Below are 16,054 nucleotides of genomic sequence, written 5' to 3' on the forward strand. Positions count from 1 at the left end.
GAAAAAATTCTCCCTGTAACTTGACAGGGAGAAACCTGGCAGCCATCTCCTTATCCATGTAATAAGGTGACAGTCACAAGTGACAAGCCATGTAGATGTGAAGCATTCCCTGATGTGGTGTGCTGAGAAGGCCACATCATCTATGTATGTGTTTGTCCCCGAAATCCATAACCCAGTCTAGTCATGAGAAAACATCAGACCAGCCTAAGTTGGGGGACATTCTACAAAATACCCGGCCAGTCCCCCTCAAAATTCTCAGGGTCACGAAAACAAAGGAACGATGGAAACCAAAGGGGACGTGACAACTAAATGCAAAGTGGAGTCCTGGGGACAGAAAGAGGACACTAGTGTGGCAACTGGGGAATCCAAATAAGAGTTCAGTGACTAGGAATGGCCTGGGTCAAGGGGATACAAGTGCTCCCTGTATTACCTTTGCAACCTTTCTGTAAATCTAAAATTGTTCCAACAGAAGATTTTACTTTTAAAGAAGTTAATCACACAATATTTCCTGTGGCCGTTCCACATGTATAATTATGCAAAAGGAATCATCACGACCAACTAAGTTTTTAGAAACTTCCTATGTCTGCCTGGAAGACATCTGTCCATTGTAGTTAAAATTCTACCACCCTTCAGCCAGCCGGCCTCTGTTCCTTCCTGTTATTCCTATTGCTAGTCAAAGACGTCTACATTCCTTGGAGTTCAGGTGAAAGATTCGATTGAAACAAGCACTTTGGCCAGTGGCCAGTGACGGAATTTCCCGCATCCGAATCAACAGTCCCTCCAACACCAAAGAAGGGAGAGGGAGAAGCGGACTTCCCGCCAAGCAGGGAGCCCGATGTGGGGCTCAATCCCAGGACACCGGGACCATGACCTTAGCCGAAGGCAGACGCTTGACAGACTAAGCCACCCAGGCGTCCCTCTTCTGGGTTTTTCTCTCTCAAAATGTGCAGTACAAAGTAAAAAGGCATTCCACAATCACACAAATGATATCATAGCAAAGGAGCAGAAGGTTCATGCTGTATTTGGAAAGAGGAGTATTTTTTTTTTTTTGAGCATTCTCAAGATGTCTTGAAATCTCACATACAGAATTATTTTTTGCTGCTTGAAAATTGCTTGTGTTGGCTTTCGCTACAACCACCTAGACGGTATTTGGGACTCAGGTATCATATTTCTATCCTGTGATTTAGTTGGCAAATTACAAGCAGGTTAGGTCATGGAAGGTGTTTGAGATTTGAAAAGAATCTTCCCCAGATACAATGTTTTAAATGAAGGTAAGGTTGCCAGGCTGGTGTCAAAACTCCCATCCACTCCGTGTCCGCCAAGCTCTGCACTGACTGAGCGCTGATCTCTGATGGCCAGCTCTCGGCCTTGGACCTCAGCTGAGGGTCACACGGAGGATGGTGGACACGGACCACACGTGTGGCTGCTTTTTTACCCCTCTTTCCCTCATCAACTCCCCCTAAGTTTGAGTTTTGAAACAGGACTTAAACTGTTGGTCTCTGTCCTCCCGGAAACCCCTCGCTTCTACATTAAGTATAATGCCCCACCTCATTCAGGGACCCCAGGGAGAGAGAAGGAATCCTAGACTTGGCTGCCTAACATCTGCATGACTAAGGGAGCCACTCAGATCTTGAGACCTTGATTATATCTCAAGAATTACAAGGGTAACACATGATTTATACCCCCCACTACCCATTCCCTAAGTAAAACTGTTTTGTCTCTTGCAAAGAAGTCACCAGCATTCAAAATCCTTGCTTGGATCTGGGCCAATGGGATCTGTTGGCCTGAGTAGCAGTCCCGGGTCAGGCCTCAGTTTGCAGTTTTAAGCTGGTCAATTTTGGGATAATTGGATGTGCAGCGACATTCTCCAGGTGTACTTGGGAGAGCCCACCCACCCACCCACTGCCGAGCCCTCAGTCCCCCTGCTGCCTTCTGTTCATGTCTCCACAAGGAGCTGATCAGCAATACGGCACTTCCAGAAATGCCACCCGAGAACGAGATGCCAGTCTCTGTCCTGTAGATATCCCAAATCTTTATGAGGAATTCTCTGGGAGCAGTTCTCACTTGGCTTAAGGGTGGGACAAGCCTTCCCCCTCCACCACCTGGGGACAGGCAGATAACTGGCCTGTTCTGCCACTCACTCGGAACTATCAGCACCAACAGGGCTTTAGCCACAATGCTTACAAACTAAGGAGGAAAGTCCCATTCATTGTCCTGGAACACCCCAGTGATTTCCACCTGGATATCTGTAGTAAGATGACTAACGTTCCCCAAAGATGATGGGTCCTAATCCCTGGAACCTGCAAATGTTACCTTATTTGGGGAAAGGGTCTCTGCACACAGGATTAGATTAAGGATTCTGAGATGAAGAGAGCATCCTTGATTTTCCAGGTGGGCCCTAAAGGCAATCACAGTGACCTTTTAAAAGAGCGACAAAGGGAGGGGACAGAGGGAGACAGGACCCAGGAAGAAGAGAAGGCCAGGTGACCACAGAGGCAAAGGTTGGACTGATGGGGTCACAAACCCAGGAACCTTGAGGAGCTGACACCTTGGTTTCAGTCTTCTGGCCTCCAGGAAGGAAAAAACGGGTCTTAAACAGCTTATGTTAATTTGTTACAATAGCCTTAGAAAATTCACAAAGTATCCCAGAGGCATTTCCCATTTCAACCTGCCCACAGAAACTCATTATTGCCTCCCCTCCAGCCATAATCTCCAGGTAGCAGCCCCCCCCCCCCTTATTTCAGCCAGAGACCCCTGGGGCTGTTAGACGCCCCCACCCCTGCCATGCACACACTCTCTGGGATAGGGGAGTGGAGGCTCAGCACAGATTCCCAAGGGGCACTTCAGCACTCATTAACAAGGTTTCAGCCTTTTAGTCCCAATGCTTTCAACTTCCCTATAAAGAACAATCCTCTGCTCACAGGGTCCTCACCCAGGAACTCATGGCTCCATTTCCTCTTAGTCATTCTGTCCTGGATGTGTTTTGAAATACTCTTGGGGAAAAAGTGGGCAGGGATGAAACAAGACGTCTACTTTTGTGTTCAACTGACATTTCCACAATTAAAAAAAAAAAGAAAGAAAGAAAAATTTAGAAATGTCATCTATGGTTGTATTCACTCCTTTTTTTTTTTCTTCTCTACTTTGGTTTCTCTCCTGCTGGAACTTTTGCAGTTAAAAGTCGTTTTGCACGTAACTGTGCTCTGTTTTGGTTTTTTTTTCCGATTATATTTTCTTCATTAGCTAGAGTTAATGTTTCATATTTCCTGCATCCTTTACATTCCTTAGCGACCACTCCCCAGTACTGGGCAAGTTAAAAGTGCTCAAGAGGTACTTATTGGCTACTTTATAAAAAAATAAAAAGTGAAAAATAGCCAGTGGCTTTCTAAAACTGCATTTTAAAGATTTTATTTATTTGAGAGCAAGAGACAGTACATGGGGCGGGGGGGGGGCAGGCAGCAGACGGGAAGGGGAAAGGGAGGGAGGGGGAGAGAAAGAGAGAGGTAGAGATAGAGAATCTCAAGCAGACTCTGCACTGAGCACAGAGCCCAACACGGGTCTTGATCTCACGACTGTGAGATTATGACCTGAGCCGAAATCAAGAGTCGGATGTTTAACCGACTGAGCCACCCAGCGGCACCTAAAACTGCATTTTAAAATATAAACACTTTTAAAAAATAGTAGCTCTCTAAATACTCCCAATCTGAAAAGTTAAGTATTATTTTATATATATATTTCTTAAAGATTAAGACCTGAGACGAGATCAAGAGTCAGAAGCTCAACCTACTGGGCTACTCAGGCACCCCTGCATATACTTTAAAGGACATGTCTCCAAGGAAACAGGATTGCAACTCAACCAAACCTAAATTAGCATCCAGTTTTATAGGCAAAGTTTCCACATAGGAGGCTTCAGTGTCTTTCCTGTTTGGAGATCAAGGGAACCTCAAAAGGTGGCTCACTGTCTAAATGTCTTACAGAGGAAAGCCAACTAACCAGCTCAGTGAAAACTGCCCCGCCATATCCAATCTGGCACTGGTCCCTGCAAGGGGAAGAATAGCAGTCCTTCTTAAGACTGGGCTCAGCAACCTCAAACAGGGTATTAAGCCACTTTGGGGCTCAGTTTCTTCCTCTGTAAAATGGGGTGATGCTTGCTCTAAGTAGCTTTGGACCTGAGTCCATTTATGTAACGTGCCTTGCACAAAGTAGGTTCCCTGTGAATGGTGGTTACTCCTTAGTTGCTAATTCCTTGCTTCCTCAACTAAAGGCGCTGAGTGCTAGGATGCAAACTCCCAATGTGGAGTCCATGAACAGGATAATGGTGTCAGTCGTAAGTAAAGACCCCGCAGTCTCCCTCCCACCCCTGCACAGAAAGGGGAAGTTTTCCCCTAGAGATCTGTAAATATCCTAACAACAAGATCCAGGGTAAAATCCTTCTCAGGTGAGAGGGGGAGGCGATGGGGGCAGAGTTGTGCAGCATTCAGCTTCTGTCACCGGGCCAAGATCTGCAGCTAAGTGAAATTCCAATGTTTCTAACATTCGATTGTAGGTATCAAGATGACAATATAATGATGATGGTGATGAAGGGCAAAGCCATTGCGTCAACGTCTTCCTTTAGCTGTCCTCACACCTGTGCTCAGGCACATAGTGGCTAAAGTAGAAAATGGCCGAGGGGCGCCTGGGTGGCTCAGTCGGTTAAGCGGCTGCCTTCGGCTCAGGTCATGATCCCAGGGTCCTGGGATCGAGCCCCGCATCGGGCTCCCTGCTCAGCAGAGAGCCTGCTTCTCCCTTTCTCTCTGCCTGCCGCTCTGCCTACTCGTGCTATCACTCTGTCAAATAAATAAATTAAAAAAAAAAAAAAAGAAAAGAAAATGGCCGAAACTGCCTTTAAAAAAATTGCCACAGATGTTCTGGAAAGCTTGACCATCCTGAGCTACTAGTTTGAAAGATAAAGGCAAAATTTTGGAACTCCATCCTCCACTACATTTTATAATTAAAAATCTCTTTTCTTGTTAGAACAAAAAACTAAGATAATTTTAACTCTTTCATAAAAAGGAAAGCTGAAAGCTGGTTCAATTTGCCTTTTATTCATTGATTGATTCATTCACTATTGATAAAGTGAAAGAACTACCTTTCTTTTTAAGTTATCTCCACATCCAACATGGGGCTTAAACTCACAACCCCGAGATTAAGAGTGACATGCCCTATGGACTGGGCCAGCCAGGCGCCTCAAAGAATTACCTTTAATTTCACCTATCTCCCCTCTATCAAAGGAAGTAAGCCTCAGATCTGAAAATGTGGCATACCCAAGGCTACTGAATGCCTACATATAGAGGGTCATAGGATCATGCTCTACATGTCCAGAAGAGCATATGCTCACCCTCGGGTCTTCCAAGCAATGAAGCTGCATGTCCAAGAAGCGAAATGCTGAGAATAGTCAGAAGATATCTGGCCCTGGCCTTCCAAAAGAAAAAGCTAGATGTTGAGAAATATATACCATCCTTGGAAAATCTGGCTCAGTTGAGTTCTTAGAAAAGAAAGCCATCACCACTCTAAGTCCACACTGGTTCAGTGTCTTACCCAACTCTTCCAAAAGGGGAGCAGGGTTAATAAATTGGGGCAATGCCTTCCATCACAAGATACTGATATTTTCCAAGATATGTGACAGTGTCTAGTAAGGATTTAATGGACATGATACAGAAGTCTAGGTGTGATAGTAGATATGCTCAGCTATATAAACCCAAGAGTATCAATGAAAGAATTTAAGAGGGTCTGAGAGGAGGGCATCTATCTCAAAGCAGGCCACACAGACTTGGTCCAGTCCCTTCTGGTATATTTATGAATGTCTATATAGACAGCAGCCTTATAAATACTCGAATAATGCTAATCCAGGAGAGATGCCTAGTGTGAAGATTAAGAAAAAAACTCAGCAAAATGGTAATTTAGTAAGGATAAGTGTAAACCTGCACCTATATTTAAGGAATGAACACTGTAACCCTTTCAAGTGGCAGATAGATAATCTCATATAATCAACATAAAATGTTAAAGATGACTTTGTGATTTATAGACACAATGAAATCTTTGTCTCTGCTTTAGTGAATCGAGTGGTCTGAATTTCAGCCCCAGTTAATGGCTGAGATTTCAGTTAATACCAAGGGGAGGGGTGGGGGAGCTGTTTTGAGACTACCGAACTTCCAAAAATTGTAGGTGCATTTATATGGTCCTCTATCTTTTGGTTTCTCATAATCTGTCCAGTTTTTTTTTTTTTTTAAAGAGTTTATTTATTTATTTGAGAGAGAGAATGAGAGAGAGAGAGCATGAGAGGGGGGAGGGTCAGAGTTTGGAGAAGCAGACTCCCTGCCGAGCAGGGAGCCGGATGCGGGACTCGATCCCGGGACTCCAGGATCATGACCTGAGCCGAAGGCAGTCGCTCAACCAACTGAGCCATGCAGGCGCCCCGTATCTGTCCAGTTTTTAAAATAAACTTTTTATTTGAAGATAATTACAGATTCAACGTGGTTTTAAGAAACAATAGAGGCACATCCTCTACCCTGCACGTCAGTCAGAATATTAACAGATACAATTTACCAAGTTTATTTCGATTTCCTCATTTTACACGTACTCCTGTGTATTTAGTTCTGTGCAATTTAATCAATTTGTGCAGATCTGCATTACCAGGACAGTCAAGGTACACTTAAGATGGATTCTAACAGGCACACTCCTTAAGTCTCCGTTTACAAAAAAAAAAAAAATCAGCTCATTCCCCTAACTGGAGACATTCTGGACACTGTAGCTTGGAAGTTACTTATGGGGCAGTAATCACTGCCCAGGGCCATGACAAGTGCCCAGTGAAGTTTGCACTCTTACTTCAATTGCGTGGATGAGACACAAAACGATCCGCCACAAGATGCAGGCCACAGAATGGAAATCCCTCACGTGACCACTGAAGACCCTGAGACCGGAGTTGAGGTTCCTTGTCCCTGCTCCACAGTGACAGGAACCCCTCACTCTTTCTGACCAGTGGTCTCTGAGCTTTTTCTTGCCGCCTATTCCATCCTCACCGGCTCAAAGTACCTGGAGGTAGCTGCTTTGGAGAAACAGGCAATCACCAGCGTCCAGCTACGTAACTACAAACGAAATAAAAAGGTTTTTTTTTTTTGCGAACATGCAAATTCCTAGCAGTGCGAGTATTTCTTTATACCCAACTTCCATGTAAGCTGAAAAGGGGCAGAAAATAGGTGGCACACCCTTTCCGTATTTTCAGACCACCACCTCTCCTTTGTAGGCAACGCAGCCCTGGGACATTGAGACCTCGTGGCACTGCCCTACCAAAGTGAGAGCAGGCTCTGAATGCAAAGACTTCCTGGACTGCAACTCTAGGAAGAGCTAAAAAGAGCTGGGAAAGGCCAAGAGGCAAGCTATTCCTTATCTGGGCTGGGCGCTGCAGCAGGGAGTCTGTGGGAGGACGGGCAGTCCTTCACGGGAAGGAGTCAGGCGCCCTCTCCTCCGCCCGGACTTCAAGAGCAGCCTCCGAGAGCCAGCGCTTGGGCCCGGGCTGCACGGCGGGGGAGGCTCTCGGGGAGGGCCGGGGCGGTGTAGGTGCGTGGAGGGCTCCCGGGGCCCCCCGCCCCAGCCCCACGCCCGGGCCTGGGGGCAGAGCGCTTCGGCGCGGGAACAGGCTGGTGGCTCAGGGACCCGCGCGAAGCCGCCCGCTGCGCTTCCGGTCTCACCTGGGCGGCCGCGGGCGGCCCGCCGTCCGCGCGAACAAAGGCGGGGGCGCCGGGCCGGCCGCGCGCTCCAAGATGGAGGGCGCCGGGCACTCGGACCGCAGCCCGCCCGCCCGCCCCGCCCCGGCCCGCCCCGCCCCGCGCGGGCGCTTCCGCCGCCTCACCTGCCGCGACTCGGCCCCCCGGGCGGAGGGCTGGCGCGCCCCGAGCCTCCCAGGGCCGCCCGGCGCTGGCGCGGCAGGAAGGGCCGGACGTCGCGTCGCCGCCCAACGCCCCCCGACCCCGCGGCGCCGCGCCGCGCGGGGGCTGGAGCGCGCGCCCCGGCCCCCTCCCACCCTCCGGGGAACTGGGGCGGCGGGGCCGGGGCGCGCTCCTGCACCCGGCGAGCCGCACAGGTTCGTGCGCGCGCCGGCGCTCGCCCCCTCCCACCCCCGGGGTAACTAGTGGGGCCGTCCCGAGCGCGCACGCCCACCCCTAGCCGGCGGCCCAGGTCCCGCGCGCGCGCCGACCCCCGCCCCCTCCCACCCCCGGGGTAACTAGTGGGGCCGTCCCGAGCGCGCACGCCCACCCCTAGCCGGCGGCCCAGGTCCCGCGCGCGCGCCGACCCCCGCCCCCTCCCACCCCCGGGGCCGCTCGGGAGCCCCGGGCGCGCGCCCCTGCGCCCGAGCGCCCCGAGCCCCGCCAGCCCCGGCGGCCGCGCGGGTCCCGCAGCGCGCGCCTCCTCCGCCCCTCCCACCCTCCGGGCAGCGCTCCCGAGCCCCGGAGCGCGCCGGCCCCGCCCCCGGCCCGGCCCGCCCTGCCCCGCGCCCCGCGCCGCCCGCGCCCGGCCCCCTCCCCGGCCTCGGCCGGCACTTCCCTCCCGACTTGCCGTGCAGGTTCGCCAGTGGCCGGCGGCGGCGGCGGCGGCGGCGGCGGCGGGAGCGCCCGGACCTTCCCTCGCCCTCGCCGGCCGGGGCTCCTCCGAGTGCATGGGCGCGGGCCGGACGGGCCCTGGGGGCTGAGCGGCCGCGCCGCCTCCGCTCTCCGCGCCATGGACGGTGCCGAGCCCCGCGCGCGGCCCGAGCGCCTGGCCGAGGCCGAGGCGCGGGCGCCCGACGGCGGGCGCTTGGTGGAGGTGCAGCTGAGCGGCGGCGCCCCGTGGGGCTTCACCCTAAAGGGCGGCCGCGAGCACGGCGAGCCGCTGGTCATCACCAAGGTGAGGCGGCCGCGGGGCCCTCACGCTGACAGCCCAAAGGTGGCCGCGGGGCGGGCGTTCTCGTCGGGGCTGGGGGCGCCGGAGGGGCAGCCCAATCGTGTCCCCAACCCGGGGGCGCGAGTCTGCCTGGGTCACCTGCGGGACGGGGGCTCCGGAACACGCGAAGGTGCGCGGTCCCGGCCCCTCTGCGGCGGCTCCCAGCCCTGCTGGCTCCCGGAGCCGCGCGGGGTTTAAATGGCTCCTGTTCCGGGTCCCCTCCCTTCCCCCCTTCGAGAAGGGGCCTGGCTCGGTCCCCTGTCACTCCAGGCTTCGCCAGCGGCGGCCTGCACCTGTGGGGCTGGCTGCCCAGGGGTTGGGGAGGAACAGCCCCACGTGCCAGGGGGTGGACAGAACTGCCCCACCTGTATTTGTCACCGTAAGGCCTTTGGTTCTGCACCCCTTGAACCCGTACCCCTTATCACTAGGAAACTCAGACGTGCAGCTGTCGCCCGCCCAGCTTCTCGATTCCCATCAGCCCATCAATATTTACTGACTTTCGGCTTCCAGCTCTAGATCCGTGGCGCTCTGGGACCTGCAGACACGTACCGAAACTTTCAGTGTCCTTTTTCAAAGTGGGATTTGAGCTCCAATAAGTTTCTAACGTGTCTCATCAGGAATGTGTTTTGCGTTAAGTGTGTGTGGTAAGGGAAGGTGGGTGCTTTCACACTTGGAATTCTCTTGTCTCTAAACAGCAATCGATCTTGAAATTGATCAGCTGAACTTGGATAGACCTGTGAAAACACAAAACAACAAATCTATCACCCTGTTTTCTTCTGGTTAAAAGTGGCCGTTTCTGTGGGGAGGGTTGGGTTAGGCTTTTCCAGGGGACAAAGTTCCCTTTAAAATGTAAAAATTCTTGGCGACTACAAGAGTTTGAAGGTGACTTGCTGGGTTTTTTCCTACTTTCCTGCCTCACCACAGCAGGAAGGTATAAGGTCACTCCTAAGCCAACCCACCCGTGATGAATATGGGAAGTGGTGTGGCTTTGTTGTCCAAGATAGCAAATGAGGCACCAAACTTCTCTGTTCTGTATTTTCTCTCATTTTTGTATTCACAAAACCAGAAACTCTGAGGGGAGGCTTGTTTAGATAGGCACTGAATTTATGTTCAACTGGGGAAGGAGGCTGTTGTTGTTATAAATTTAATGTGTAACCCATTAACGAACTGGGTTCTTTGAAAAGATGGTGAGCAAAGTGTATGCAGCTTGCCCAGCAAGGGTATTTTCCTGCATATATGCGTACAAAAGCGTGTTAACCCTATGCCTTTTTAATAAAGGTTTTACAGGGCATTTCTGATGGTAAAAGTTTAAAAGATAGCAGGTAAATTACTAACACCCTTAGCATTTCATGTATTTTTTTAAAAAAGAGGTGTACACACAAGTCAACGCATCTTCCTCAGACTTGTTATTATAATTGAAGGAGTAAGTTGCAAAACATTGGTTAAGGTGAAATGTTGCCTTTTGGCTTTACACAGTGTAAGAGAGTTGGAGGTCATTTTAAACTCAAATTCAGGTGTTTAACCAGAAGCTGGAGAAGGGGATCCCCGAGCACCTCCTCCTTTCTGTGGGTACTCCAGGTTCTAAAAATCCTGGTGTATTCTTAGTGGCCTTCTGTTCTCTCTGTCCAAGAGGCCCCGGTCTAGACTGTGGGAGGTGGGCAGTAAAACCCAGGAAATACACACCAGGGCCTTTTTGGGGCATGTGAGGCCCTTTGCTCCTGATTTGGCCTGCTGGTTAGCTTGCACAGTACTTGCTAAGGTGTTTTTGGTCTGTTTTGTTTTGTTTTTCTTTTGAAAGTTTTTGTGGGTAGGTAAGTACCAGTGTACGTACTCCGCCTTTCCAGATGCTGTTTCAGGATTTTGCAGGAATAAAAATGTTTGGGGTTCTTCTCTGAGAGGCCCATACATCCCTCCCTTAAGCTGCTGCTTAGTTTTTTTTTTTTTTTTCCTAAGATTTTATTTATTTATTTGAGAGAGAGAGAATGAGAGACAGAGAGCCGAGAGGGAGGAGGGTCAGAGGGAGAAGCAGACTCCCCGCCGAGCAGGGAGCCCGATGCGGGACTCGATCCTGGGACTCCAGGATCATGACCTGAGCCGAAGGCAGCCGCCCAACCAACTGAGCCACCCAGGCGCCCCAAACTGCTGCTTAGTTTTTATAGATACTGCAGTGTGACTGGAAATTGGTGGTTTCTTTACTTAGGATAGAAAGAATTCAGGAGAGGGGCGCCTGGGTGGCTCAGTCTGTTAAGCGTCTGCCTTCTGCTCAGGTCATGATCCCAGGGTCCTGGCATCGGGCTCCGTGCTCCGCGGGGAACCTGCCTCTCCCTCTCCCTCTCCTTCTCCCCACCCCCACTCATGCTCTTTCTCTCTCTCTCTCTCAAATAAATAAATAAAATCTTTAAGAAAAGAAAGGATTCAGGAGAGTTTGGGACTTCCGTACTGAGTTTCCAGGTACACTTGTAAACACACACAGAGGTGCACGCTTGCGCACGTATTGTGTATTTTTAACTACGTGCTGCATGGTACTGGCACTATTTCACATGCCTGTCTTTTCTCTTGGATTAAGTCATCAATTATGCTTGCTTACACTCCAACAGCTGGTAATTAACTGTCACATTATTAGAAAAGGATGAAGGAAAGTGTGTCCATTTAGAACCACTTAAAGAGTGGCAATACACTGTTGTGGTGGAGCTGGGAAAAATTGTTGCACCTGCAGAATTTGGATTAATCCAAGTTTTGACTCTGCCTCAGTAGCTACTGAAAAATATTTGGGGCTCATTGTAACAACTGTTGTTATTTGGGGCCCAAATTATAATTGTTCTAATAGGGCTTTTTTTTTTCTTTTAAAAAAACTTGTAATTAAATATTTTACATATAAGACTCCTGGGGTATTATACAATTCATTTTCTATTTAACAGAATTTGATGTGGGGGTAGCTTGGACAAGTGTAAGGTGACACACTCTTTTTATGATAATAGGGGTCTGATTTGGAAGCCTCATAGGAGTGCACATTTTAGAACTGTAAGGAATGCAAAGAACAAGGCTGGTTGAATCTGTGATCTTCAGATCAGGAAATTTTATCAGCCCGTTTTATAAATGCAACAGCTAAGGCAAAGGGAAGTTAAATGGCGTGCCCTGGGGTCACAAAGCTGGCAGGTCATGAGAAGGCCCCCAAGGACCAGCTCTTGATCCCAAATGTCCCCACTAACCCCTCTACTCAGTTCGCCTGGAAACACGTGCAGTGTTCTATGAAATAACTTTGTCACATCCATCAGATGAGGATTTTTCAACTTCGGCACTACTGATATGCTGGTCCGCATCACTCTCTGGTGGGGGCTGTCGTGGGCTATGTAGGATGTTCAGAAGCATTCCTGGGCCCCCCTCACTCACTTGATGCCAGGGGTACCCCCACTCCAGCTGTGACAGCCAACAAAAGTCTCCAGACTGTCAGATGTTACCTGTGGGCCAGATTGCCCTTGTTTGATGAACAGTGTCAGCACCTTAGTTTTTAAAAGGATTTTGGCTTTTAAAGCTCAAGTTAATTTTTCTTTGTGAGGACACTGGCCTTTTGGAAGGCTTTTCCTGAAGGGCTGTTTTCTTCCCAAGTGCTGACCCTGATAATAGGCTTTATTTACATAGTAAAACTCAAACAAATACTTGCTTCATCTGCATTTTTGTAGCCCGAGAAAGGAAATGAAGCTGGAACTCCTGAGTGCTGTTTTATGAGCCTTCAGTGGGGCTGCTGGGTAAGGACAGTCTTTTCTTTGGGTCTAGTTTTGAAGTCAAAAGGGATACTTAACTTCCTAGGAGTGGCATTCTTGGAATTTGAAGTGCATGTGTGAAGTCCCAGCAGACCTCTGCTGAAAGGTGGCACCCAGATTTGTATCCGCTCAGCACCTTTACATTGGCTTCTAGCTTGACCTTTTACTAGGTCTGCAAAACACACAGTGCGGCTGTTTTTCCATGCTCCTGTCCGACAGGGAGTAGAAGTGATGTCTGTGTCCTAAGAAACCACAAAGATTTTGACTTGTTGGGATTTCCAAGGCCACATTTCGATGTGGGTTATCCGGGGCCCCGTGTAAACAGATACAATGGATGTATGCGGTCCCCTGTTTTTGCATGTTCCTTTCTCCATCGATTCAGCAAACGTAAAACATCAGTGGGGGTTAGGGGAGGGGCCTGATCTCTAAAACGTTACTGGAGGGCCTAGAATTTCAAATGGGCGGTTGGGGATTCGTTAGGGAGCATTCTGTGCACCAGCTGGGTGTCAGTAGGCCCCCTGCAGTCTCAGGAATGTTTCTTAAGGGGGGAAGGAATGAAGCTCCAGCCCCTCCTTTTTGCCCTTTCTTAGAGTCCCTCCCTGAAGAATGCCAGAGCCCTAGCCAGAAGCACCAAGCAAGACGTTGCTTTGGGCCTGGTGTGGTCCCAAGGGTGGCTCCTTTGGGAAGCCACCGACTTTTGGGTTGCCTTTGAGGAACACTGACATCCTAGAGCAGGGCAGGAGAGCTGCGCCTTGGGATGCCCCCAGGCTGACTCACCCTCTCAGGGGCCTTCATACCCTTAAAACATTTCTCTGGATATGAGTCAAAGTCCTTAAATGTCCTTTCTAGTTTGGATACTGAAGGTGGGGTGGACGGGAATCAGGGCACGTATTTTGAATGGAGGTCACACAGCCAGGTGGCAAATGTCCTAAGTAAGCCATTAGCCAGAGCTCCTGACAGCACAAGGCTCAGGGCAAAGACTAGCCGTTGGTGGTGGGTGGGGCTGGGGGGCACTGAGCACCTGAGGCGCCTGCCTTAGTGGCTTGAAAGGGGGCTCCATTTTACGGAACCTGGCTGAGGCGCTCATTGGGGACCAGGGAGGTTGGACCTAGTGGCAGCCTTGGTCAGGACACATTGTTGTCCTCATGTCTTTGTATTTGTCCCCAACAGACCAAGTTCTTTGTCAGGTATCAGTAAAAGTTTTTAAAAAAAAGAGGGATGTGATGAACTCAGCAGGGGATTAGGAGCTGACAGATGTAAGCTTCTCTGTGGATCTTGCTCGATCTCTGTGAAAGCACGTCAGTGCGTGCGCTCCCAGATCCTGGCATCTGACAGGAGTCAGCGGCCGGAGGCTGGGGCCACCCACGCCGGGCCGTGGGTGCTCTCCTGCTGCAGCCCCTGGGCTGGGAGAGCCCAGGCACTTTCTGAGGCCAGCTGCCGACCCCTGAGTTGTCCCGATGAGGCTAATTCCGAAGACTCGTTTGTATATTAAGAGTCATTAGTATGGTTAAACAAACAAACAAAAAGAGGTGAGCGGTTGTTTCGTGTGCTGAAAGCCCCTTTCCGTTGGTAGAGCTGCTTACCTGCTGTCCCGCGTGTCTTTGTTAGCCTGCCGCAGTCTCTGCCTCCCGCACTCGGCCCACTTCTCCTCTCGTCCTTGGTCCTCCACAGGTGCGTCGGGTGCAGGAGTGGGAGGTCAGGGGGTGTAACATCATATCCCAGAGTCTGGTGGCTGCGAGGTTCAATGGGTGGAGGATTCTTCCCTAGACATTAAGTGAGCTGAGCTTGTCTCCCATCTATAAACCCACAGGCTTCTGTGGGGTAGAAAGCTGTAAACGTAAGCTGTGCATCACACTTCTACACCATGTTGGACTTGGACTTCCTGATGCAGTTCTAAGTATTTCTTAACATGTCCTGACGTTCGTCTTTTGAAAAAAGAAAGCTAGTTTGCCCGAGAGCTAAATGTAGAATAGCATGATAATGAAACGCTCTTAAAAATAGTCATTTTCACCTTGTCCCAATGAGCTGGGATTTCTTACCTTTCTATTTCACGGGCACAGAAGCTGGGCTCCCTGTTTGGAAAGGGCTGGTTTGTCTACTTGGAAAGCAGCTTGGAGTTGCCCTCTTGCCAAAGCTATTTTGTGTCAGCATGCCAGTAAACCTGGATTTGTGGATTCCTTAGGGCCTCTGAGGAGCTTTTCTTCTTGTACACTGGGAGCACTGTAAACATTCGACAAGATAATTTAAGGATTGAAAGGCTGAATAGACTTTTTATTCAGGTCTTACTTCTTTTACTTGGAAACACGGTGGTCAGGAGTGGGGCAACACTTGGGGGAGAAATTCTGCTAGCCGCAGCTCTTCCAAGCTGAAAACTTCCTCTCACGTGAAGGATTTTAAAAGAACTAGAGGGTTCCATGTTACTCTCTTTGGTCTTTTTAAAACATGGGCAGCGTCTAACACTGGTATATTCTGGGAGAATTGTTCTGTTACCTTGTTGGATCTAATATTTACGTTGTCTTCTGGTAGAGGGAGCCTATTCTGTTTACTGGTGTGAATGTTGGTGGTTCTGGGCAGGCTTTTCTGAACTGTAACGGAAAAGTAACATTTTTTTAACCTGGGCTGTTTTTTTTTTTTAATCTCTAGGGTGTTGTTAGGGACCATGATCCATCTCTGCGATGGGGAAGGAAGAACTGTGCTCGGGATCGGCTGGGCAGGGTTGGGATTATCTTTCTTTTGGCCAGAGGCGACTAAGATGTTCAGATCAAAGGCAAATAATATTCCAGGCCTGGTAGATTCTGTGTGCTGTAAAGGCAACATTTTTACTTATTCGTGGGAGGAAGGGGACAAAATATTAGTGTATCTTTTTGAGTTTTGTTTTCATTTATATCAAAGTGGTTCTGGCACAGTTTAAATAATCAGATAGTTCTTCGGACGCTGTTATCATACCAACAGCTCCCCACTGCCGTTTCCCCTTCCCTGGGGACAATGAGTGAAACTTCTTAGCTGCTGGCTTTCGGCATTTGCTTACATTCTCTATTGCTGCTACTTCTGCTTGTTCCTAACTGTTGACTTCCCACTATGTAGAAAACTGGGATTTAGTCTTTTTCTGCACACCTCCTTCCCACCGTCTACCCTGGCACATTTCTTCCCACCATCCACCCCACACTTCAAATCTGATTACATCACCATTTTGGTTAGAAAAGGGTTTTTCAGCTTCAGCACTGTTGACATTTTGGGTCAAATACAGTTTAGCCTTGAACAACATGGGTTTGAACTATGCGGGTCCACTTATACATGTATTTGTTTTTTCGATAAATACAGTACTGTAAATATATTTTCCT

At 49.6% G+C, this 16,054-nt stretch overlaps 1 protein-coding gene and 2 long non-coding RNA genes across 6 annotated transcripts in view; 2 read left to right on the top strand and 1 right to left on the bottom strand.

Annotated features, from left to right (window-relative positions):
- Positions 1 to 5,519: 5,519 nt before the first annotated feature.
- LOC135361898 (uncharacterized) lies at positions 5,520 to 8,015 on the bottom strand. The gene is made up of 2 exons (XR_010406025.1): positions 7,886 to 8,015; positions 5,520 to 7,121 (listed from the first exon to the last, which is right to left on the bottom strand). It is a non-coding gene; the product is annotated as an uncharacterized LOC135361898 (long non-coding RNA).
- A 549-nt stretch (positions 8,016 to 8,564) lies between these two features.
- Positions 8,565 to 16,054, top strand: part of SHROOM2 (shroom family member 2) — a 149,835-nt gene continuing 142,345 nt past the window's right edge. The window contains exon 1 of one of the 4 annotated variants that reach the window (XM_064573708.1): positions 8,565 to 8,916. In XM_064573708.1, coding sequence (XP_064429778.1) covers positions 8,752 to 8,916 — 165 coding nt within the window. In that variant the 5' untranslated portion in view covers positions 8,565 to 8,751. The remainder of the gene's footprint in view (positions 8,917 to 16,054) is intronic. The other 3 variants (XM_064573707.1, XM_064573706.1, XM_064573709.1) reach the window with 3 other exon arrangements.
- LOC135361900 (uncharacterized) overlaps positions 8,975 to 16,054 on the top strand; it is a 33,126-nt gene continuing 26,046 nt past the window's right edge. Inside the window, exon 1 of the long non-coding RNA XR_010406027.1 lies at positions 8,975 to 12,698. This is a non-coding gene — a long non-coding RNA (uncharacterized LOC135361900). The remainder of the gene's footprint in view (positions 12,699 to 16,054) is intronic.

Source organism: Mirounga angustirostris, unplaced genomic scaffold (genome assembly GCF_029215605.1).
Source record: "Mirounga angustirostris isolate CCGP_5_RB_7025 unplaced genomic scaffold, mMirAng1.0.hap1 SCAF_11, whole genome shotgun sequence".
NCBI classification, from domain to species: domain Eukaryota; kingdom Metazoa; phylum Chordata; class Mammalia; order Carnivora; family Phocidae; genus Mirounga; species Mirounga angustirostris.